The 18,446-nt window shown below is 35.2% G+C and overlaps 1 protein-coding gene and 1 pseudogene across 1 annotated transcript in view; one reads left to right on the forward strand and one right to left on the reverse strand.

The window, feature by feature from the left end:
- The window catches only part of LOC129221723 (substance-K receptor-like), a 32,522-nt gene that overhangs the window by 9,993 nt on the left and 4,083 nt on the right, over nucleotides 1–18,446 (reverse strand). Inside the window, exons 2-5 of the mRNA XM_054856189.1 lie at nucleotides 12,860–13,013; nucleotides 3,798–4,003; nucleotides 1,872–2,054; nucleotides 18–119 (exon numbers count right to left, since the gene is read on the reverse strand). Coding sequence (XP_054712164.1) covers nucleotides 18–119; nucleotides 1,872–2,054; nucleotides 3,798–4,003; nucleotides 12,860–13,013 — 645 coding nt within the window. The remainder of the gene's footprint in view (nucleotides 1–17; nucleotides 120–1,871; nucleotides 2,055–3,797; nucleotides 4,004–12,859; nucleotides 13,014–18,446) is intronic.
- LOC129234697 (U4 spliceosomal RNA) lies at nucleotides 4,553–4,626 on the forward strand (annotated as a pseudogene).

Below are 18,446 nucleotides of genomic sequence, written 5' to 3' on the forward strand. Positions count from 1 at the left end.
TTTAAAAAAATACTTACCTCTTGCTGTGGAAGTTTAAAATAGCGATATAGTACAACAACTTGAAAGAGGACCCAACAAACGAGGTAATTTAAAACATACATGAAGAGCACTTTTATCACCTAAGGAAACATAATAATAAAACTTCAAAGAATGGAAATTAATTTCAATGCAGTAATACCCCCCCCCCTTTTTTTCTTTTTTTTTGCAGTTAGAGGTTTTGGTATAGTACGAAAAGAATATGTAAACACCACATGAAACTTAAAAGTCTGCTTTAAAAAAATCTATATCTTAAATAAACTTATTTATTCAAATTAAATTATATATCGAACATGCGTTTTCGAACTATAAAAGATATAGAAAACGATTTAAAAAAAAAGTCACCTATTAATGAAGAACAGGAAAGAATAAAACACATAAAATACCTTGCATTTATTCCAGCCTATTTCAGCATCTTTTAAGAAACTTCAATGCAATATGGATAGATTGAAAGTTCTACGTGGGAGAGCATTTTGTTTCACTTTAACTTGAAATTGTACATGTGAAGCGTACCGTGTGAAATGTACCATGTGAATGAATTTACCTTGCATACAATGTTGAATTCATAAAACGCTTACTTTAATGAATCTTCAATTTAAAACTGTAGACACATAAATGAATATCAGGCACAACATATTCGCTTTAACTGTTTTAGAAGTTATATTTTGATCTTGAATGTTTTTACCTTTCATAAATCTGAGCATTATATACGAATTAAAAAATACATTGCCTAAAACTGTTGCAAAACAGTTGAAGTAGTTTACAAAAGAATAAGGTAATGTCGCTTAGCGCTCACTCAAATATCTCGAAACAGAATGGAACTGTAAGCGCGGACGATTACACCATCTAGCGAATATTTTTTTAAATTACGGTCTTCAATAGTTAAAATAAAAGATTAACTATTGGCTCTTTCAAGCAAAGGACGGTTTGCAATCCGATGCAGTAAACACGAAATATCTCCTGGAGGGGCGAACATCTTAATCTACAAATTATTACGAATATCTCGAAAAGCAGAGCAGTTCCAGAAATGCCTAATGCCCATCGTCCATGTCAACTCCATCACCGAAAAATACACCAGTCCAGAACTATGTGCGCAAATTATCTAAGTTTAAACTCAGAGGTTGTTAAAGTTAAAAAACCTGGAGAAGATACCAGAGAGCGCTCTTCCATAGGTTCGCTCAGCCGAGCCATTGATGTAAATGTGTATCCACTTATTCGGGTATCTGTAATAAATTGTAGCAAGAGCAGCCCAGAGGGTGCGTCGAACGAAAAGTATTGACGAGCCTCAGAACTGTGTTAAGATGGCACAGATGCTTTGCTTTTAATCTGACACGATATAGAGCCAAAAATTTGCTGCTCTTGTGGAGAATTCGAAATAGATAACGATTAAGATTAAAGATTATTATGATCATTCTAATTGATTCAAAGAAAAAAAAAGCATATTTTTTTGGAAAGCTTGTTTAAATTTTGTAAGACTTTTCAAGGAATGCGTGGCTAACGCAAAACAGAAGAAAAATTTAGTCAAACAAAAGTTGCTCCAAAAGTGTTCTGTTGTTCATTTTAGAGTTTAACTGATAAGGCGATTTTTTTTTTGTAAGAATTGTTAATTGAAATGTAACCCTTGCATTATGTCTCTAGTACAGTACACAAAATTTAGTAATTTTAAGAAAATGTCCAATAATTTTTGCGTTTTTTTATTCATGAAAATACTACTGTAACAGAAGTCGATTACACACGCACATATACATGTAAAGCCACACATGTGAACGTTACAAAACGTTTGAATGCAAAAGTCCAAGATTAATAGTGTAGAGCGAGATAGAATAATAAAATACCTTTTTCCTGTACTTCATCTTTAACGGATGCTCTCTGAGGAAGAGCTGGTGCTCATACTTGTCTAACTGAAGAATGATGGCTGTATACGCAACGGCCATTACGGTCAGCGGTAAATACACAAGCAGAATTAAAATGATCAGCCAGTAGAATTTGAGAATGAACCCATTCTCATTGCACCAAACCTAAGTTGAAGACAAGTTTAGGTATTACGCGAAGAAAGAAAGAATACATCTGAATACTTTTTTCTACGGAACGTAAGATAATCATGCCAATTTATTGAAAACAATTGAATTGACACAACAACAATAATATGGCGCACAAAAAAACTAATAATTTATGTGCAAAAGCATAGAGAAAAATATAGAATGATAATAAAAACAAAAGAATAATCATTTTGTTTCATCTTTTCCTTTTTAACCTACTGTTCCGTAAAAGTAAAAAGAAAAAAAAACTGCACTAAAGAAGGCTAGATATATTTTCAAACTGGCTATAAAGGCACAAAAAAGTCAAACTTAGTCATACATAATAGTAAAAACTACACATTAAAATTTCGGATTTTGAGTATTTTGCGTCACTTGAAGCAAAATCAGCTACCTAAATATCAGCACAGAACACCATACTGATAGGGTAACAATGATTGCATAATAATTTCCGATTAATGCTTCAAACTCTAACAAAACTTCATGAAAACAAACAGAGGCACAGCTAAGAACATAAACATTAGACACTACTTCTCACCTTTTGTTGAGTGAGCTTGAAACAACGTTATCTTTTTGATCTTTCCAAAGAAAGCATCCAGACATACCAAGCTGCAGCACAATGTTATAACGTCACCTATTAGTGCATATTCGGAGCGTTCTCCTTAAAGTTTTCTATCTTCATTCTTGGAAAATAAATGTGAGCGCTTGACCAAGTAAAATCGTCACTACTCAATTTCTCCTAATTAGCTTTTTATAGCAATTTACAAGGAAAATTCATTTCTGCAGTACAAGTCAATCAGTTATTATACATAAAGACATGCGGACAAAGTTTTTGCTATATCAAGCTTAGTCTAAGGATTTAGAAGCAAGTACCAAGAAATTTCATTTTTTTCCCTTTTAATTATTAAAAAGAATAATATGAATTTTTATTTAATAACTTTTGCATGATCTGTTCATGTTTTCAGTCTTCCAACTTTTCTAAACATTTTGAGTTTCTAAAAATGATCCAAGAATTTGTTTTAACCCCGTAATCAGAGTTTTTCATTAGTATTTTTTTCACTAATAATGAATACAACTCAGTGGATCTCTGAGATGCGTAGTATGTAACGCCAGTAGTGTTTCATGTACAGCTTGCGGACAGCACTCGTGGTCCGTGAAGGAGGTCCTTGTGGCCCATTCTTATGTTCAACGTTACGAATCGAAAAATATACTCTAAAACCTTCAAAAACAACAGGTCATCTTCATCTATTATTACGAATGATTATAGGGAATTCGAAGCCAAATAGTCAGAAACTACTTTCTGAAAAACATACGAGAACTTCGTATCAATAAAATTTGCATGTAGTAATGTTAGCAACGATTCTTCGTTAGTGATTTTCTTTCCTTTTCCATGTTATATTGAAAAACATTAAACAGATTTCGATTCCATGTGTGCTATAGCTCGTCAGATTCACTTTAGAATGAGGTGCTGCCATCAAGTAAAAATGGTTGGCATCACTGGAAAAAAAAACTTTGCATTTTACGATTTTATTTAAATGTCTTTGGGAAAAGAGTTGATTTAAAAACTCTCAAAAGGAGTGGGTAAACAAAAAGCAAAAGGAGTAAACCTTTGAGAAATCAAAAGTTATTTGGAACATACAGCATACTTATTTTGGAATAATCAAAGATATGAGAGTTACTCAACTAGATAATGAATCTTTTATAGTTTTTAAATTGGTCACATACCTCTTCATAATCATGCCAGCGCCTGGACTGAAGCCACCTCCATATTGCTGTAGGCGAAGCACATGCCATAGCGGCCAGCCAAGTAGCCACCACTATGACTCCTGCTTGTCCTTTGCTGAGCCTTTTGGAAAAAGGAAAAACGATTCCAAGCAAACGATCTCCAGAGATGATGATGAGTGAGAACACACTTGCCAGCAAAAAAGTCACTGTGTAGGATGATCGAATGAAATATACACTGCAGAAGAACTATATTTGCGTTATGTAGAAAGCAACATGTATCTGATACTATTTGAGTGAAATAAATTGCATACTTCAATATCAATATCAAAAAGTATTATTTATTTGTGTACATGACGCAGAAACTCAAGAATTGACTAATAGCTTCGACGCAAGGACATTTAAAAATTGTTTGCATCAAAAGACCACTAATCACAGCACAGTCGAGGCAGTGAGAAGCAAAAGGTTGTAAGTGCCAAAATTAAAAATTTAGAGATAATCAGAAATTCTGGAAGGAAGTCTGTGGTGGACGTGCGTCCAGGAGACCTCATAGCATCTACAGCCTTCAAATTTTGTACAAAATTACTTCGAGCCCCGGAGGAGTACAGAAGAGGTTTTATCTTTTAAAATTCGAATTAGTTTTTTTTTTTTTTTGTAATTACATTTTTAAGCTCAAACTTCGCGTAAATTGCCTATCAAAGTGTTTAAAAATTACTTGCACAAATTAATATTATATATTAATTTGTGCAAGTTTGTGCAGTTTTGCACAGAGGCAGTGTCATAGCCAATGAGGTTCTACCGAGGCGTGACTATTGCTAGTTGAAAACTATCAGGTTTATTGATGTGTGGAGTAGATGTAAACGAGATTGGATTGCTAGGGATGGCCTACATCTGAGCTCTACAGGGGTCAAAATGGTTAGTGGTTTGGTTTTAGAGGCTTCAGAATCAAAAAACTAAGTTGGAAGGGGGGGCATGGTTTAAGGAGCAGAATTCGAAAGGGTACTAACTATCGGGATTTTAGTAGAAACGGAAATAGGGTGGCTAATAAGAGAAAAGATTTTAACACTTGGGATTCAAACAATCGTGCAGCATTAAATAAAAGTAAGATGGGCTTACTTAAGGTTTTTTATACAAATGCTCGTAGTATTATGAACAAGATGGAAGAATTGAAAAGCATAATTATAGACGAGAGGTTGGATAGTATTGGAGTTACCGAGACATGGGCTACCGAAAGTGATGATGATTTATTATCTATTGCTGGGTATAATTTGTTTAGACAAGATAGAGTAGGTAAAAGAGGTGGTGGGGTTTTATTTTATGTCAGAGACACTTTAATTTGCAACGAATTGGTAATTAATGATAAACCTAATGAGATTGATATGATTTGGCTGGAGTTGATTAGTAATAGGGGCAAAAAACTACGTTTGGGGAATATTTATAGGCCACCCAACTTAAGCCAGGGTCAAGACGAACAGATGTTTAGTATTATTAGTGACATTTCTAGCAAGGGGTCAGTCATCATAATGGGAGATTTTAATTTTCCAGGAATTGATTGGAATAATTTTTACCATAGTAATAGCAGAGAAGAGGATTTTTTGAAAGTTATTGGTGACTGTTTCTTAGATCAAATTGTAACTCAGGGTACTCGACAGGACGCGATTTTAGATCTAGTTTTCTGCGACATGGAAGGCTCTGTTCAGGGGTTATGTGTAGGGGAACACATTGAAGATAGTGACCACAACAGTATTAGGTTTGGGATTAAATTTGATATGCACAAAGTAGAGAATTTTAGGTTTGTGTCCAATTTCAGAAATACTGACTTTGTGGCACTTCGGCAGAGTTTGAAAGCAGTTTTTTCTTCTGGATTGGACAATAGCGAATGTGAATCTTCAGTGGGCAGAGTTTAAGGAAAATCTAGCGAATACGGTTAGGGATCATGTTCCTTTTAGGAGAAAAGGTGTCAACACTAAAATTTGGCCAATGTGGTTCTCCAGGGAAACTAAAGACGCTCTAAATTACAAGCAAGCTGCTTTTTATAGGTTTAGAGAAACAGGTCACGGTGCAGATAGGCTCCAATATTGTAAGGCAAGGCGTAAATTTAAGTATTTGGTACGGATTCAGAAAAGAGAGTTGGAGCAAAGACTGGCAGATAACATAAACAGGAATCCCAAGAGGTTTTTTGCATACGCTAATTCGGGGAAAGTTCGAAATAGTCATATTGGGCCACTGGTTGATGAGCACGGAATTTTAATTCAGGACGATAGTGATATTGCTAATGTTCTTAATAACTTTTTTTCGAGTGTTTTTAACGATAACTGTATCTCAACAGTTGACACCAACAAGACACAAGCTATAGTACAGCTTGAGGACTTTGTATTTTCCAGGGATGACGTTTTACTTCATTTGAAAAAAATTAAAGAGACTAAGGCTCCGGGGCCAGATGATATTTATCTGAAAATTTTAGTTGAATGTGCAGAGGAATTAGCAGATGTAATCGCAAACATTTTTAATGCTTCTTATGATTCGGGGACAGTGCCAGAGGACTGGAAGCTGTCTAACATTACACCTCTCTTCAAGAAAGGGTCTAAAGGGAGTGCGGGAAATTATAGACCTGTGAGTCTAACTTCGGTGGTTTGCAAAATTTTTGAAACATTGATGAAAATTAAGATAGTAAATTTTCTAGAGACTAATAATCTATTGACTAGTTTTCAGTACGGTTTCAGGAAAGGTAAATCTTGTGCAACTAATTTATTACATTTCTATGACAAAGTTACCATGGCTTTGGACAATAAGAAGCCTGTAGATGTTGTTTACATTGATTTTCAAAAAGCTTTCGATAAGGTACCGCATGTTGCTCTACTTAGCAAATTAGCTGATATAGGAATAGGAGGGAAAACTTTCATTTGGGTAAAAAATTGGCTGACCGGAAGGAAACAAAGAGTAGTTGTAAGGGGAAATTATTCTAATTGGAGTGAGGTCTTAAGCGGGGTTCCTCAAGGATCAGTGTTAGGGCCTGTTTTGTTCATTGTCTTTATGAACGATATTCACAAAAATATTTCTGGGAACATGAATTGTTTTGCTGATGATGTCAAAGTTATGGGGACTGTAGAAAATGAAGAACAAGCAAATCAGCTGCAAGAGGATCTAGATCATATTACGGAGTGGGCTGATAAATGGGGTATGGCTGTTAATGTTGGGAAATGTCAAGTGCTACGTTTAGGGCATGGAAATAGGTGTACAAGTTATTATTTGCAAGGTTCAGTCATTAGTCAGGCAGACAAAGTTACTGATCTGGGGGTCCTAATAAGTCAGGATTTAAAGTTTAGCCAACAGTGCAGCATTGCTAGCAACAAAGCCAATAAGATGCTTGGGTTTATCAATAGATCTATTTCAAATAAATCTAAAGAAGTTCTTCTGCCCTTATATAGAAGTTTGGTAAGACCCCATTTGGAGTATGCTGTTCAGTTTTGGTCTCCTTATCTTAAGAAAGACATTAATGTATTGGAAAGGGTTCAAAGGCGGGCTACAAGGCTAATAAGTGGACTTTCCCACTTAGATTATGATTCCAGGCTTAGAAGCTAAAAATGTACAGTCTTGAGCAAAGAAGAGACCGAGGGGACATGATTCAGCTGTTTAAATTTATTAAAACGAAAAGATGTTACGGGGTTAAAGTTTAGCACTGAAAACAGGACAAGGGGTCATTGTTTTAAGCTATTTAAATCTCAGGCTAACATGGATATTAGGAAAAATTATTATTTTAGCAGGGTAGTGGAACCTTGGAACAGCTTACCGGAAGAGGTGGTAATGAGCAAAGGAGTAGACAGTTTTAAGAGGGCCATTGATCTTCACTGGGGATTGTAAATTGACTAGGACCAGTCTAGCTGGGCCCAGAGCCTGTTGCTGGTCGTCACTTTTGTATTTTGTACTTGTATTTGTATATCGTTAGAAAGGGTAGAATTTTCCGCATGCGACACAATTTGTTTCAATGCTGTAACTTAAATACAGCGAGAGTTATTTGCGTTTTTAGCTTGAACTTTTTTAGGCTTGGCTAAAATTTAGGCACTATTTTCTTCATTAATTCTACCAGTAAAAAGGGAAGGAATTGTCCCACAGTTTTCTTTTTGACACCACTGAAGAGAGCGGCTTTTTTCACTCCAGATCTAACAAGACCTATGGTCTAAAAATTAGGATTCTATCTCCAAAGGGAAAAAAATACAAGCCGATAAAAATCAAGTTAGAATAATCTCATCTCCACAGTGGCGGATCACCGCATAGGCGCATGAGGCGCTAGCTGGGGCCTCCAGAAAAGCAGGGGGCCTCGGAGCTGCGAACGGGTCTATCCTCAAAACCAAAATTTTTTGTTTTAAGAATTTGTCGTGGAAAGTCATAATTTTGAGTGGAAAATGTTCAAAACTCATAAAAAGTAATATTTAATCATGAATTTTAGGCGCGGGCTGATTGCTTCCAATAAAGCCCCCTAAGTCTTAGGGGGCCCCTGGCTTCAGGTGCTTTTGTTTGGATTTTCCTCTTTCTTCCCACAATTTCAGCATAAAATTATGTTTGTAAAATACTCGACAAAATTATTCTGATAAAATGCACAGTTAGTCTTGCCAGCAGGCCTGGATCTGCGTACCAGCAAACCACGTAGCGCAGGTGGGGACACGACCTGAAAGGATCCAACGTCCCAAGAAATTGAGAAAAAAAAATAAATTGATAAAAATAAAAAAACTAGAACTAAGTTCTTATTAACGGCACGAATGTACACACTGCTGGCCTCTGGTGAGTGGCCCTACAGAATTTTTGCAGGGCGCCCCTTAATTTATACATCCGGGCCTGCTTGCCAGAAGAACTTTTCCGGTTTCAAGGATTTCTTTGACCACTTACAAGTAGCTTTTGTCTGAGTAAGAAGTATGCATCTTTTGTTTTAAAAAAGCACTATTGATATACTCACGAAGATACTTGCTTTAATTGGAATAGCTATATAGCTAGGAAGTGTCGAGAGGGGGTAGAGTGGAGGGAGACCCCCCCCCCCTCTTCCCAAGCAAATGATGACCAGTCATCATTTTTGTGTCAGTATTATATCAGTTCTCAAAATATACCAATCGTCATTTGTGCGATTATGCCCGAATCGGTGTTTTTTTCTAAATAAGAGGAGCAGGCAGCAGGAATCGAAGTCGTTTTCACACGCCGGGCACAGTCAGTGCACAGCTGTGTTTTCCTGTGTTTTCTTTCTTTACTTTTTGCTAAATTTCGCACTTTCCCACCAGTGACCAACCCGTAACAAGGTAATTTTATGGCGTATTTAACTAAATAAGCAGTTTGGAAAACGCGGGAATTTTTTTTTTTTTTTTTTTTTTTTGGAGGAAAGAACGAAGAAGGTATTTCATTGGCTGTTTTGATTCACTCTTGCTCGTGCTTTTGCTTTGTCTTCAATCAACGACAAGACCATTCCTTTTGAGATAAGTTTAATATGTTTTAATAACTATTTAATTTCTAGAATTATGCTGCAATCTTGGTGTTAAATGCTAAATTTTGAAATATAATAGGCTACAATTAAAGTGGTACTAAGGTATTGCTTTCGAAAAAAAGAATACACTGTTAATTGTTCTTTAAATTATATTTCCATTACATTACAGAGAACCATTTGTCAATTCATTACAAATACGCTTTATAAAATTACTATAAAAATTTTAAATGCCTCTGCTGCGAAAGTAGTTGATTTTGAGTGTTCTCCTTCTTTCACTGGTGACATTTGTTTGTAATATATTTCACAATTTCAACTTCATTAAGATTGATTTACTTATTAAAAACAAACATTTTATATAAAAACTGTAGTTGCGGCAAACCTAACCTGACAGCCTCGTAATGCTATAATTAAGATCTGCGTAGCTTTCTTAATGCTGCCAGGTTAGTTTCTCCCAACTATTGAAGTGTTTCAGTTTTATTTTCAAGATTGTACATTAACATTTGCCATGTACTAAACAGCATGTTTTTCTGCTTCAAAAAAAAAAAAAAAAAAAACGATGGTAATGATCATAAAAACAGACATAGGCTTTAAGATTTGCTTGAAAACTGCTGAAGAATCAAGATTTTCAAACATTAAAGGAAATTAAACTACGAATTTTGAATTTCAAAAGTATATAAATAATTTCAGGAAAAGTAAAAATATGAGAGTAAGAATTTCACTTGGATTCATCATAGTTGCGCGCGCGCGAACTCATTATACGTTTCTCCTAATCACCCCACTTCTTAGCGTACGCCTTGGATCACTATCCAGGACTCCGAAAGCCGATGAACTCTTTCAATTTCAGAAAATACTCAAGCAAGGGTCCACGAATAGACTTTCTTTAAAATCATAAAAAATTTAAGTTTTTTAAACTACACTTAGAAAAAATTTAAATGATATAGCCCCTGTATATAAAATGTTGCTAAAGTTTTTCGGACCATAATTTTGAAAAAAAAATTTCATGGAAGAGCCCCAGCACCTCTTTCCCGTAAAATTGTTTATCATGTAAATTTTGTCTGCAATAGTGTGTTTTTGAAAGTTCAATTTCGAAATGGGGAAGGGAGGAGGGGCAGAGAATTGATTTCGATCTAATTTTCAAAAAAATATATTGGGGGCACTCCCTGGGCTCCATCCCTTACCCTAACGTTAATAAAATGGCCTATAATCGCGTTTTTAAGGTTTCATTTTCTACCACTTTCCGCTGAGACAACTGCACCTCTTTGTCCATAAACATCAGCAAAGAAAGTCTAAAATAGCGTTTATAAACCTTCGAGTTTCAAAAATTTTCCGGGGGAGAACCCCCCCCCCCCCTTTACTTATCAGATCACAGATTTTCCTTCTCTCTTTTTTTGTTAAGTGCTTCACCCTCCTTGGACTTTTTTCTGATTGCACAACTGAATTATACTTACATTGGAAAACTGAGGAAAGCTGGGATTTTGCTAAATGCCCAGGGTTAGGAATTGTCCTAAAATTTCCATAATGTTCACACTTCATTCCCTACTTGTGCAGAAAAATGAAAGTTTTCATGATGATATGCCTGTATTTTAGGACAAAATAAACTTCATAGACCTTAAGATTTTTTTTTTTTTTTAAGAAAAAGAAAAACCTATACTGCTGCTACTTTTTTTTTCTAGAGAAGGGAGGGGGATGCAGTTAACAAAAACAAATGCTGTACATAAAACTGTTTTATCTATACTTTCTAAATCTTGCAGTCATTCCTCTTCTACAAAAAAAGCTATAAAACAAAATAAGAACCCAAATGTAAGCACGTGGTTCAAAAAGCATATTTAGAACAAAAGTTAAATGGTTTGTCCCCAGGTGGGAAGTAATATTTATTTTTATAATGCTTATCTTGCGTTGTAGTCTGAGCATTAGCTTGTTCTTCCAATACAAAGACTCAGTTTGCTTTTATTTGTGTTTCTGTTCAGTGAAGTTGGATTATTTCTTGCACAAATAATTTTTAAATTTAGTCACTAACTTTAAAAATAAAAAAAAAATGTGAATAGTAGTTTGTTTTATTTAAATGCCATGAGAAACGAAATTCTCTTCCTTGTGGTTGAAAAGGCAGAGAGAAATAGATGCAAAATTAGCACATGGTGCCATGCAGACAGGGATGAATTTAAAGCATTTTATTTTCACAGGTATTGTCTCATGCTGATGCGGCGAGACATAAGAGGTTAACAAGTAGCTTGAAAAAACAAGCTGTATTTTAAATTCCACGTTCTTGGTCTTTTACTGAAAACATATTGGTTATGATGAAGCAATCCAAAGCTTTTGTTTCAAATTCACTCCAAGGTAAAATTTCGTAAGCGGAGGTTTTCTTATAGTTTTAGTTGCCATAAAAAACAATTATTCATTTGCATCTTTAAATGATTTATCTGGAATTTACAGGGAAATTTTTTAGTGATTCTGAGATACCAAAAAATATCAGATTATCTGATAAAAAGAAAAATGCAATAAATTTTGGACTTGCACTTTGCACTCTACTTTTAATCCCTCCTTATTAAGGACATTTTTTCAACAACAACAAAGCAAGTTGACAGACGCAATTGGAAATATGTACATTTATTTTTACTTCATACTGATCACTGTGTTAAAGAATACAAGATTGAATGCCTTTTATTGTAACTTTCAAGATTGAATTTGAAACGTTTTATCATCCACTGCGAAAATCAAGCTTATAAATTACGTTTAAGTTCAAAAAAAACTTGATATCTGTTGTCCTAAAAATGTCCTAAGATTTTATCAAAATTTATCTTAAAATTTTTGAAATCACCACTACGATCCCTGTAAATGCCAGAAAGTAGGGCTCGGAGGATCTCTCCCCCTATACTGACTAAATTACGAACAAATATAGGAGGCAAAATTTTTCACTGATGTGTTTTTTTTTTGTCAGAAATGTCGTTTTTCCCTTGTAAATAAGAATGTAACTGCCCCCCCCCCCCAAAGCTTGTTCGTTTATTCAAAAAATAAAAAAAGTTATGATTTCCAGCATTGCTAATATTAGTAAGACTCGTTTTTGTTGTGAGGGCCTCAGGATCAGGCTGCGCCTGGGGCCTCACAATCACATGATCCGCCACTGCATCTCCATTAAAATTATTGATGTTTTATTAGGCGTTGCCATAATTACATCCTTTCGATTCGCATGTTTCTTTTTTTCTTATTAACAAACTTTAATCGTTTCGATTTTAACGGAAAATCTTAGGTTCAACACAATTCCAGCCCCGAGCTAAAGAGTAAAATATATTACTAGAGACCACGAATATGAAAGCGACTTTTCAAACGTACAAAACTGCAGTTTTGCAATGCTCAGAAGCCCCTCAGCCCTTACGGCTCTGCAAGTTGGTACAAGTTATTTTGAAACCCGAGAAGGGATGCTTTTTGCTCCAAATGAAACTCATAACGTGTTTTTAATCTGTTTCTTTTAATTGACGATTTAAATCTTTACGAATCAAATAAGTTAGCGAAGCAATCTTCGAGGGTTGGTGAGCGGTAACGAGCAGGAGGCAGAGCCCCCTAGTTATTTATAAAAAAAAAAAGATTCGGATTGGATTGTTACCATGGAAAAACCCATCCAGCTTGCAATAGAGCTTTCCAAGGACAAAATTTTGATAGGCATCCACAACGATGATTGTCCACGAACAGCACAAAATTGTCATCAGATCAGCTAGTGCCATATTGCAGATGAAAATGTTCGTGCATGTTCGCATCCCCTGCAAAAGACAATAATGGTTCAAGAAGCATGTAGCTCTGATTAAATATTGATGTACAAGGCTAAATGCTTGAACTTGCGACAATTACTTTATTACGGCATATATTTTTAACAATGTGGTGGAATAAACTTTTCGCGTTTGATTTCAATATTTTTGAGCGTAATTTTCTTTTAAGCAAACACCATTCGGCTTGATTTTATCAGTAACAATTACCCACTAGTTTGAAATTGTTTTTTCTTCTAAATTTCAAGTTAAACAAGAAGTTCGCCCAGAACTATGCGATCCAACTTTCCTTTGTCTCAAAATAGATTTTTTTTAAACATTTTGTCAATGTTCTGAACTTTATACCTTTTTTGAACAATTGAAACAAATTGTGGAAAAAAATATGACTTATGTTTAAACAAAATAATAATATAGTTATTATAAAAACGATGTTAAACTCGTTTCCTCAAACTGTTGAATATCATGCGTTAGTAAATTACTAAGTTTTTTTTTTTTTTCAGAACGCCAAGTTTTAAATTCAAGCACTTTCTCCTTAATGTACGTAAAGTAAAAGAAACCAATTGGGAGGGGGGGGGGGTGAAGGGATTACAGTTCAAAATTCGTCCAAAGTAAAATTTTGAAACAGTTTAGGTACAAAAAATTAATTCAATGAAATAAAAATGATTTTAATACAACTATTATTATTATTTAACAATAACAATTAACGATAAGCGATCGATTAACGCGTTTAAAGAAAGAAGAATTAACTTAATAAGTATGTATTTTACATTTTTCACATGTTATTATTTCATAAAAATTAAAATGGAGATTTGAATAGGAAGAAGAGTCCACTCTGGGGCTAACGACTTTGAAATTCTGTTGCTATTTTTTTTTTCAACAGTGTCAGCTTTCAAGGACTGGCCCACCTGATCTGCCTGCTTCCCTCCACTGAGTGTGGCGACGTTAAGGGTACGATATTGGGGAATGCTGTTAAAGTCGTAAAGAAGTGTGTTTTCCAAGAGTAAAGAAAGGCCCTAGTCAAGCAGCAATATGCCGTCTGAGTTTGCTCCAACCATTTTCTATCGAATTGAGATCAGCAGAGTATGCTTGCTCCTCTGTACGTTGCATTGCTTCAGCTTCAAGAAAGTTAGCCACAAGACGAGCTGAGATCTGGCATTATGATCACTTAACAGAAAACGAATTGCCCATGGCTGCAGTGTGACATGACCTCAGAATATGATCTAAATACCTTTGGGACGTCCAACTGTCATACCGAATGGTATGCGCAGGCCCGTTCCAGACTAAAATGGAGAGTCCAGCAGGTCATCTTAACTAATAAAAGTACCGATTAAACAAAATAACCTAGAAATTGAACTGAAGTACAAAAACTACTCTGCATGGTAAACATTGTATTTTGAATCTAAGAGAATGAAATATTAAACTGCATAGGAGAAAATTACAAAAATACAAAACACGGCATACAAAAGTAAATTTTTGCGCTAAGTCGCCTTTTATTTATACAATAACAGCAGTACCCGCACAGCGATGCCCGTGCTAAAAATTTAATGGAAGTCCCTCTGATGTGAAATAATGATTTTTCTTTATATAAAATGCGTACACACCTTTTCAAAAAAAAAAAAAAAAAAAAAACTATTAAAGTTTCTTTAAAATTTAAAACTTTTTGTCAAATCATTAAATTAGATTTACAATTGCTTTAAAACTCTATTTAGCGAGTGAAGCGGTTTTTACTGCAATTTAAAATATTTTGCCAAATAAACAAAAAAAAAAAGACATCAAACAATATCTTTCAAACGTAAAAATAGTTCCGCAACTCTATTGTTTATTACCAAACTCGCCCAGCAACCACGCTATCATAAGACATCCGTTTAACGAAAAAAAAAATAATAAAAATACATCCTGTGGAACATTTAAAAATCATCGTCAGTAAAAAAGAGGAAAATGTCGTACATTTCACTCGGATAAAAACAAATCAAAAGTTTCTTTTCTTTCAAAACAAATCGCCAAAACAATGAATTACATTTACGGTTGCTTTAAAACAATAATCCTAGACTGAACTGCTCAGCGCCTAACGCGCCAAGCGACCGCGATATCGGAACCCAGCCCTATTGCGAGTGAAGCGGATGTTTTTTCTTTGGCAATAATAAATGTTTTGCCCAACAAACAAAAAAGTATAAAATCATATTAACAGTAGCTTTCAAATCTTTATATGTTAAGAGCTGCGTTGCCCGGCTTTGCCCGGTCTACCTTGAGAATAAAAATTGTGTCAAGTGACATACATTCAACAATCAGGCTTAAATAAAAGAAAAAAAAAGGAAACATCATGAAAAATTACCCTTCCAAACAATGGCGACAGACATTAAAATACTTTTAAGAAATTAAAATGCGAAAGATGGATTTTAAAAGCGTAGCCATATGAAACACGAAATAAAATAAGTTTAAGAAATTAAATGCAAAATAAGGAAAGAAACAATGGATTCAAAAAGCGTAACCGTGGAAACGCGAAAATAAAATGGTTGACAACCTGAATCAAAATGACATTTTTCGAATTTGATTTAGAAATGCTTGTAACTTTTTTTTCCTTTGAAGATAGAAGCTAAGTTTTTTGACCATAGGTCGAGAGAGATCTGGAGTAAAAAAATGTTGCTTTTTCCAATGGTGTCAAAAAGAAAACTGTGGGACAATTCCTTCACTTTTCACTAATAGAGTTAATGAAGAAAGTAGCGTCTAAATTTCAGCTAAGCCTAAATAATTCGAGCTAAAAACACAAATCACTCCCGCCGTAATTAAGTTAGAGCATTGAATGTTTCGAACGCGGAAAATTCTACTCTTTTCAACGATATATAATAATATGTGCAAGTAATTTTTCACTCTCATATTCGGGAATTTATGTGAAATTGGGGCCTAAATTAGAATAAACTATTTATCGTATTTTTTCGAATTATAGCCTATGTCACTCAGTAAGAAAGCACCTTTCATATAGTGGAGGAATTTTTCAAATAGGTGCAGTGGTTTCGGAGATTACCTCGAACATATAAACACACAAAAATCCGCCCTTTCTCTTTATAATATTAGTATAGATATACATCTAAATGGCTGTCCATATAAAGTGAAGTCCGATTTAATGGAGTTCGGAATAATAAGGGTTTACTGCAGTGCTTCTCAACCTTTTTTACTTTGCGGCATACTTAAGAAATTTCTAGATCAACGGGGCACACTGAACTTAATTTCGCAAATAGTAATATAGAAATGTTTTTGTCATTCACTGGTAAAAAGAGGGGGGGGGGGACTTTTTTCATATGAATAAAACAATTACAACAAACGTAGTATATTTACATTTATTTAGAAAGCTGAAATATTTCGAATGTATTGAGGTTGATAATGAACAACAAAACTATAGCTATTTACAGAAAATGATGTTTCATATGTTTCAAAGCATTTCTGTCAAACATGTCATTAAAGTGCACACTGAAGTTAAACAATTTATCAAATAATGTTTCAAGAAAGAAGCAAGCAAGAAATTAAAAGCATGCACCTAACTTCCGTTTGACACTAATTTTTGCAAAAACGTTTGATGTTCGGCTCTATGCCGGAAAGAGCTACACGAAGTTCTTGATCCAGGCTCTTTAGCGATGATCTCTTACTGTTTTTTACAAGTGCGAAAGCAGAGAGGTTGAGTTCGCAAAGTTATGTAGTTGAAAATGGTAGCAGCACATCAATAGCAAGACAAGAGATAGTGAGATACTCATTTTTAACTAGCATCCAAAATTCGTCCTGAGGCACTTCGCTCAACTTAAGTTTAAGAGTACGGTCGCTCTTGAGGTACATAAATTCTTCTCGCGCCTTCCAAGAAAGGTCTTTAACTGATGCATCCGTAGAAGAAGAGAATGAATCGCGAATCCAGTCATACTGTTCCATATTACTATTCTTAAAATAGTGCTTAAACTTGTCCTGAAGTATGACTAAATGTTCTGCCACCACATTCAGCAGCTTTTCTTCCATGACATTTTCTTCACATACCATATTGACGGTCCATTTGAAAATGTCCAAGGAGCCACGAACTACTTCTCTCCACAGCTGAACTTTTGATTTGAACCCGTTTGGCTTGTCCATATATGTAACCCGAATTCTCTCCTTGTCCTTGCATTTTCCGATTCAATTCGTTAATGTTTTCAAAAATGTCAGCCATGTACGCTAGTTTTGCCACCCTATATTTGTCTTGCAACAAACTGGCGTACGGCATTTCGTTTTTTAAAACCAAAAACTGTCGTACCTCGTCCTTCAATTCAAAAATTCTTGATAGTACCTCACCACGCGAAAGCCAGCGAATCTATATGAAGAAGTAGGGAGTAGTGATCTGCCCCTATTCCTTCACAAAGTACGGAGAAAAGGCGAGAATTACGCGGCCTCGATTTTATGAAATTCACGATTTTCACGACTTCAGCCAAAGCTGACTTCAGTTCATCTGGTAAGTTTTGCCATATGAGTTTCACGATGGAGGAAACAGTGTATGGTTTTAATTTCTATTTTACTATGTCTCAGAATCGAGCTTTGAGAAACTACGATAAAAGGAAATTACTATCGGAACTGGAAAAGGGGAAAACAAAAGCTAAATCTGGGGCTAAAATTCCTGGGGGAGAGGACGATACTCCCGTTTGCAAAAGATTTAGAAAACATTCCGTATAATTAGTTGTTTTCGTGGAAATTAAAACCCACGATTTTTAAAAACTGAAAGTAATAGGATTACAAGAATTTTAAAAGAGGAGGGGCAGCAAATCCCGCCTCTTCTCTTGTCGGGTATGTCTTATTGCACATGATCGACGGGTGAATTGAGAAGTTACAAAACGATACAAACTCTATTCGATCGCAACTTTAAACTAAGTCAAGGCTCTTTTTGTATAACTACGAAAATACCGCGGCACACCAGGTTCCTTGTCGCGGCGCACCAGTGTGCCGCGGCATACCGGTTGCGAAGCCCTGGTTTACTGAATAGCAAGAAGTGTTAAACAGTGAGAGGATTTGCACACTTAATTTCATTCGTAATCTTAATTATATCTGTGATTCTAATTTGAATAAAGATACACACTAAGATTATTTTTCACTAGTGGCACCCGCGCGACTTCGCCCGTGATAGAAAAATTAAAAGGTCTTTTGTTTCGCCTGTATATTTACAAATAATGTATGGTGAATTTTCTCGCCAATTGGCTTGTGCCCATGTTACGGTTCCACGTTATGATAATTTCGTAATTTATTATAGTTTTTTTCTTAAAATTGGAATAAAAAAGAACCACATCGAATTTTCGAAAAATCGCTTCGAGGTGCACACCCCCATGCTACATACTAACTTTGTGCCAAATTTCATGAAAATCGGCCCAACGGTGTAGGTGCTATACGCGTCACAGACATCCTACAGACATCCTACAGACATCCAGA

Source organism: Uloborus diversus, chromosome 1 (assembly GCF_026930045.1).
Source record: "Uloborus diversus isolate 005 chromosome 1, Udiv.v.3.1, whole genome shotgun sequence".
NCBI lineage: Eukaryota > Metazoa > Arthropoda > Arachnida > Araneae > Uloboridae > Uloborus > Uloborus diversus.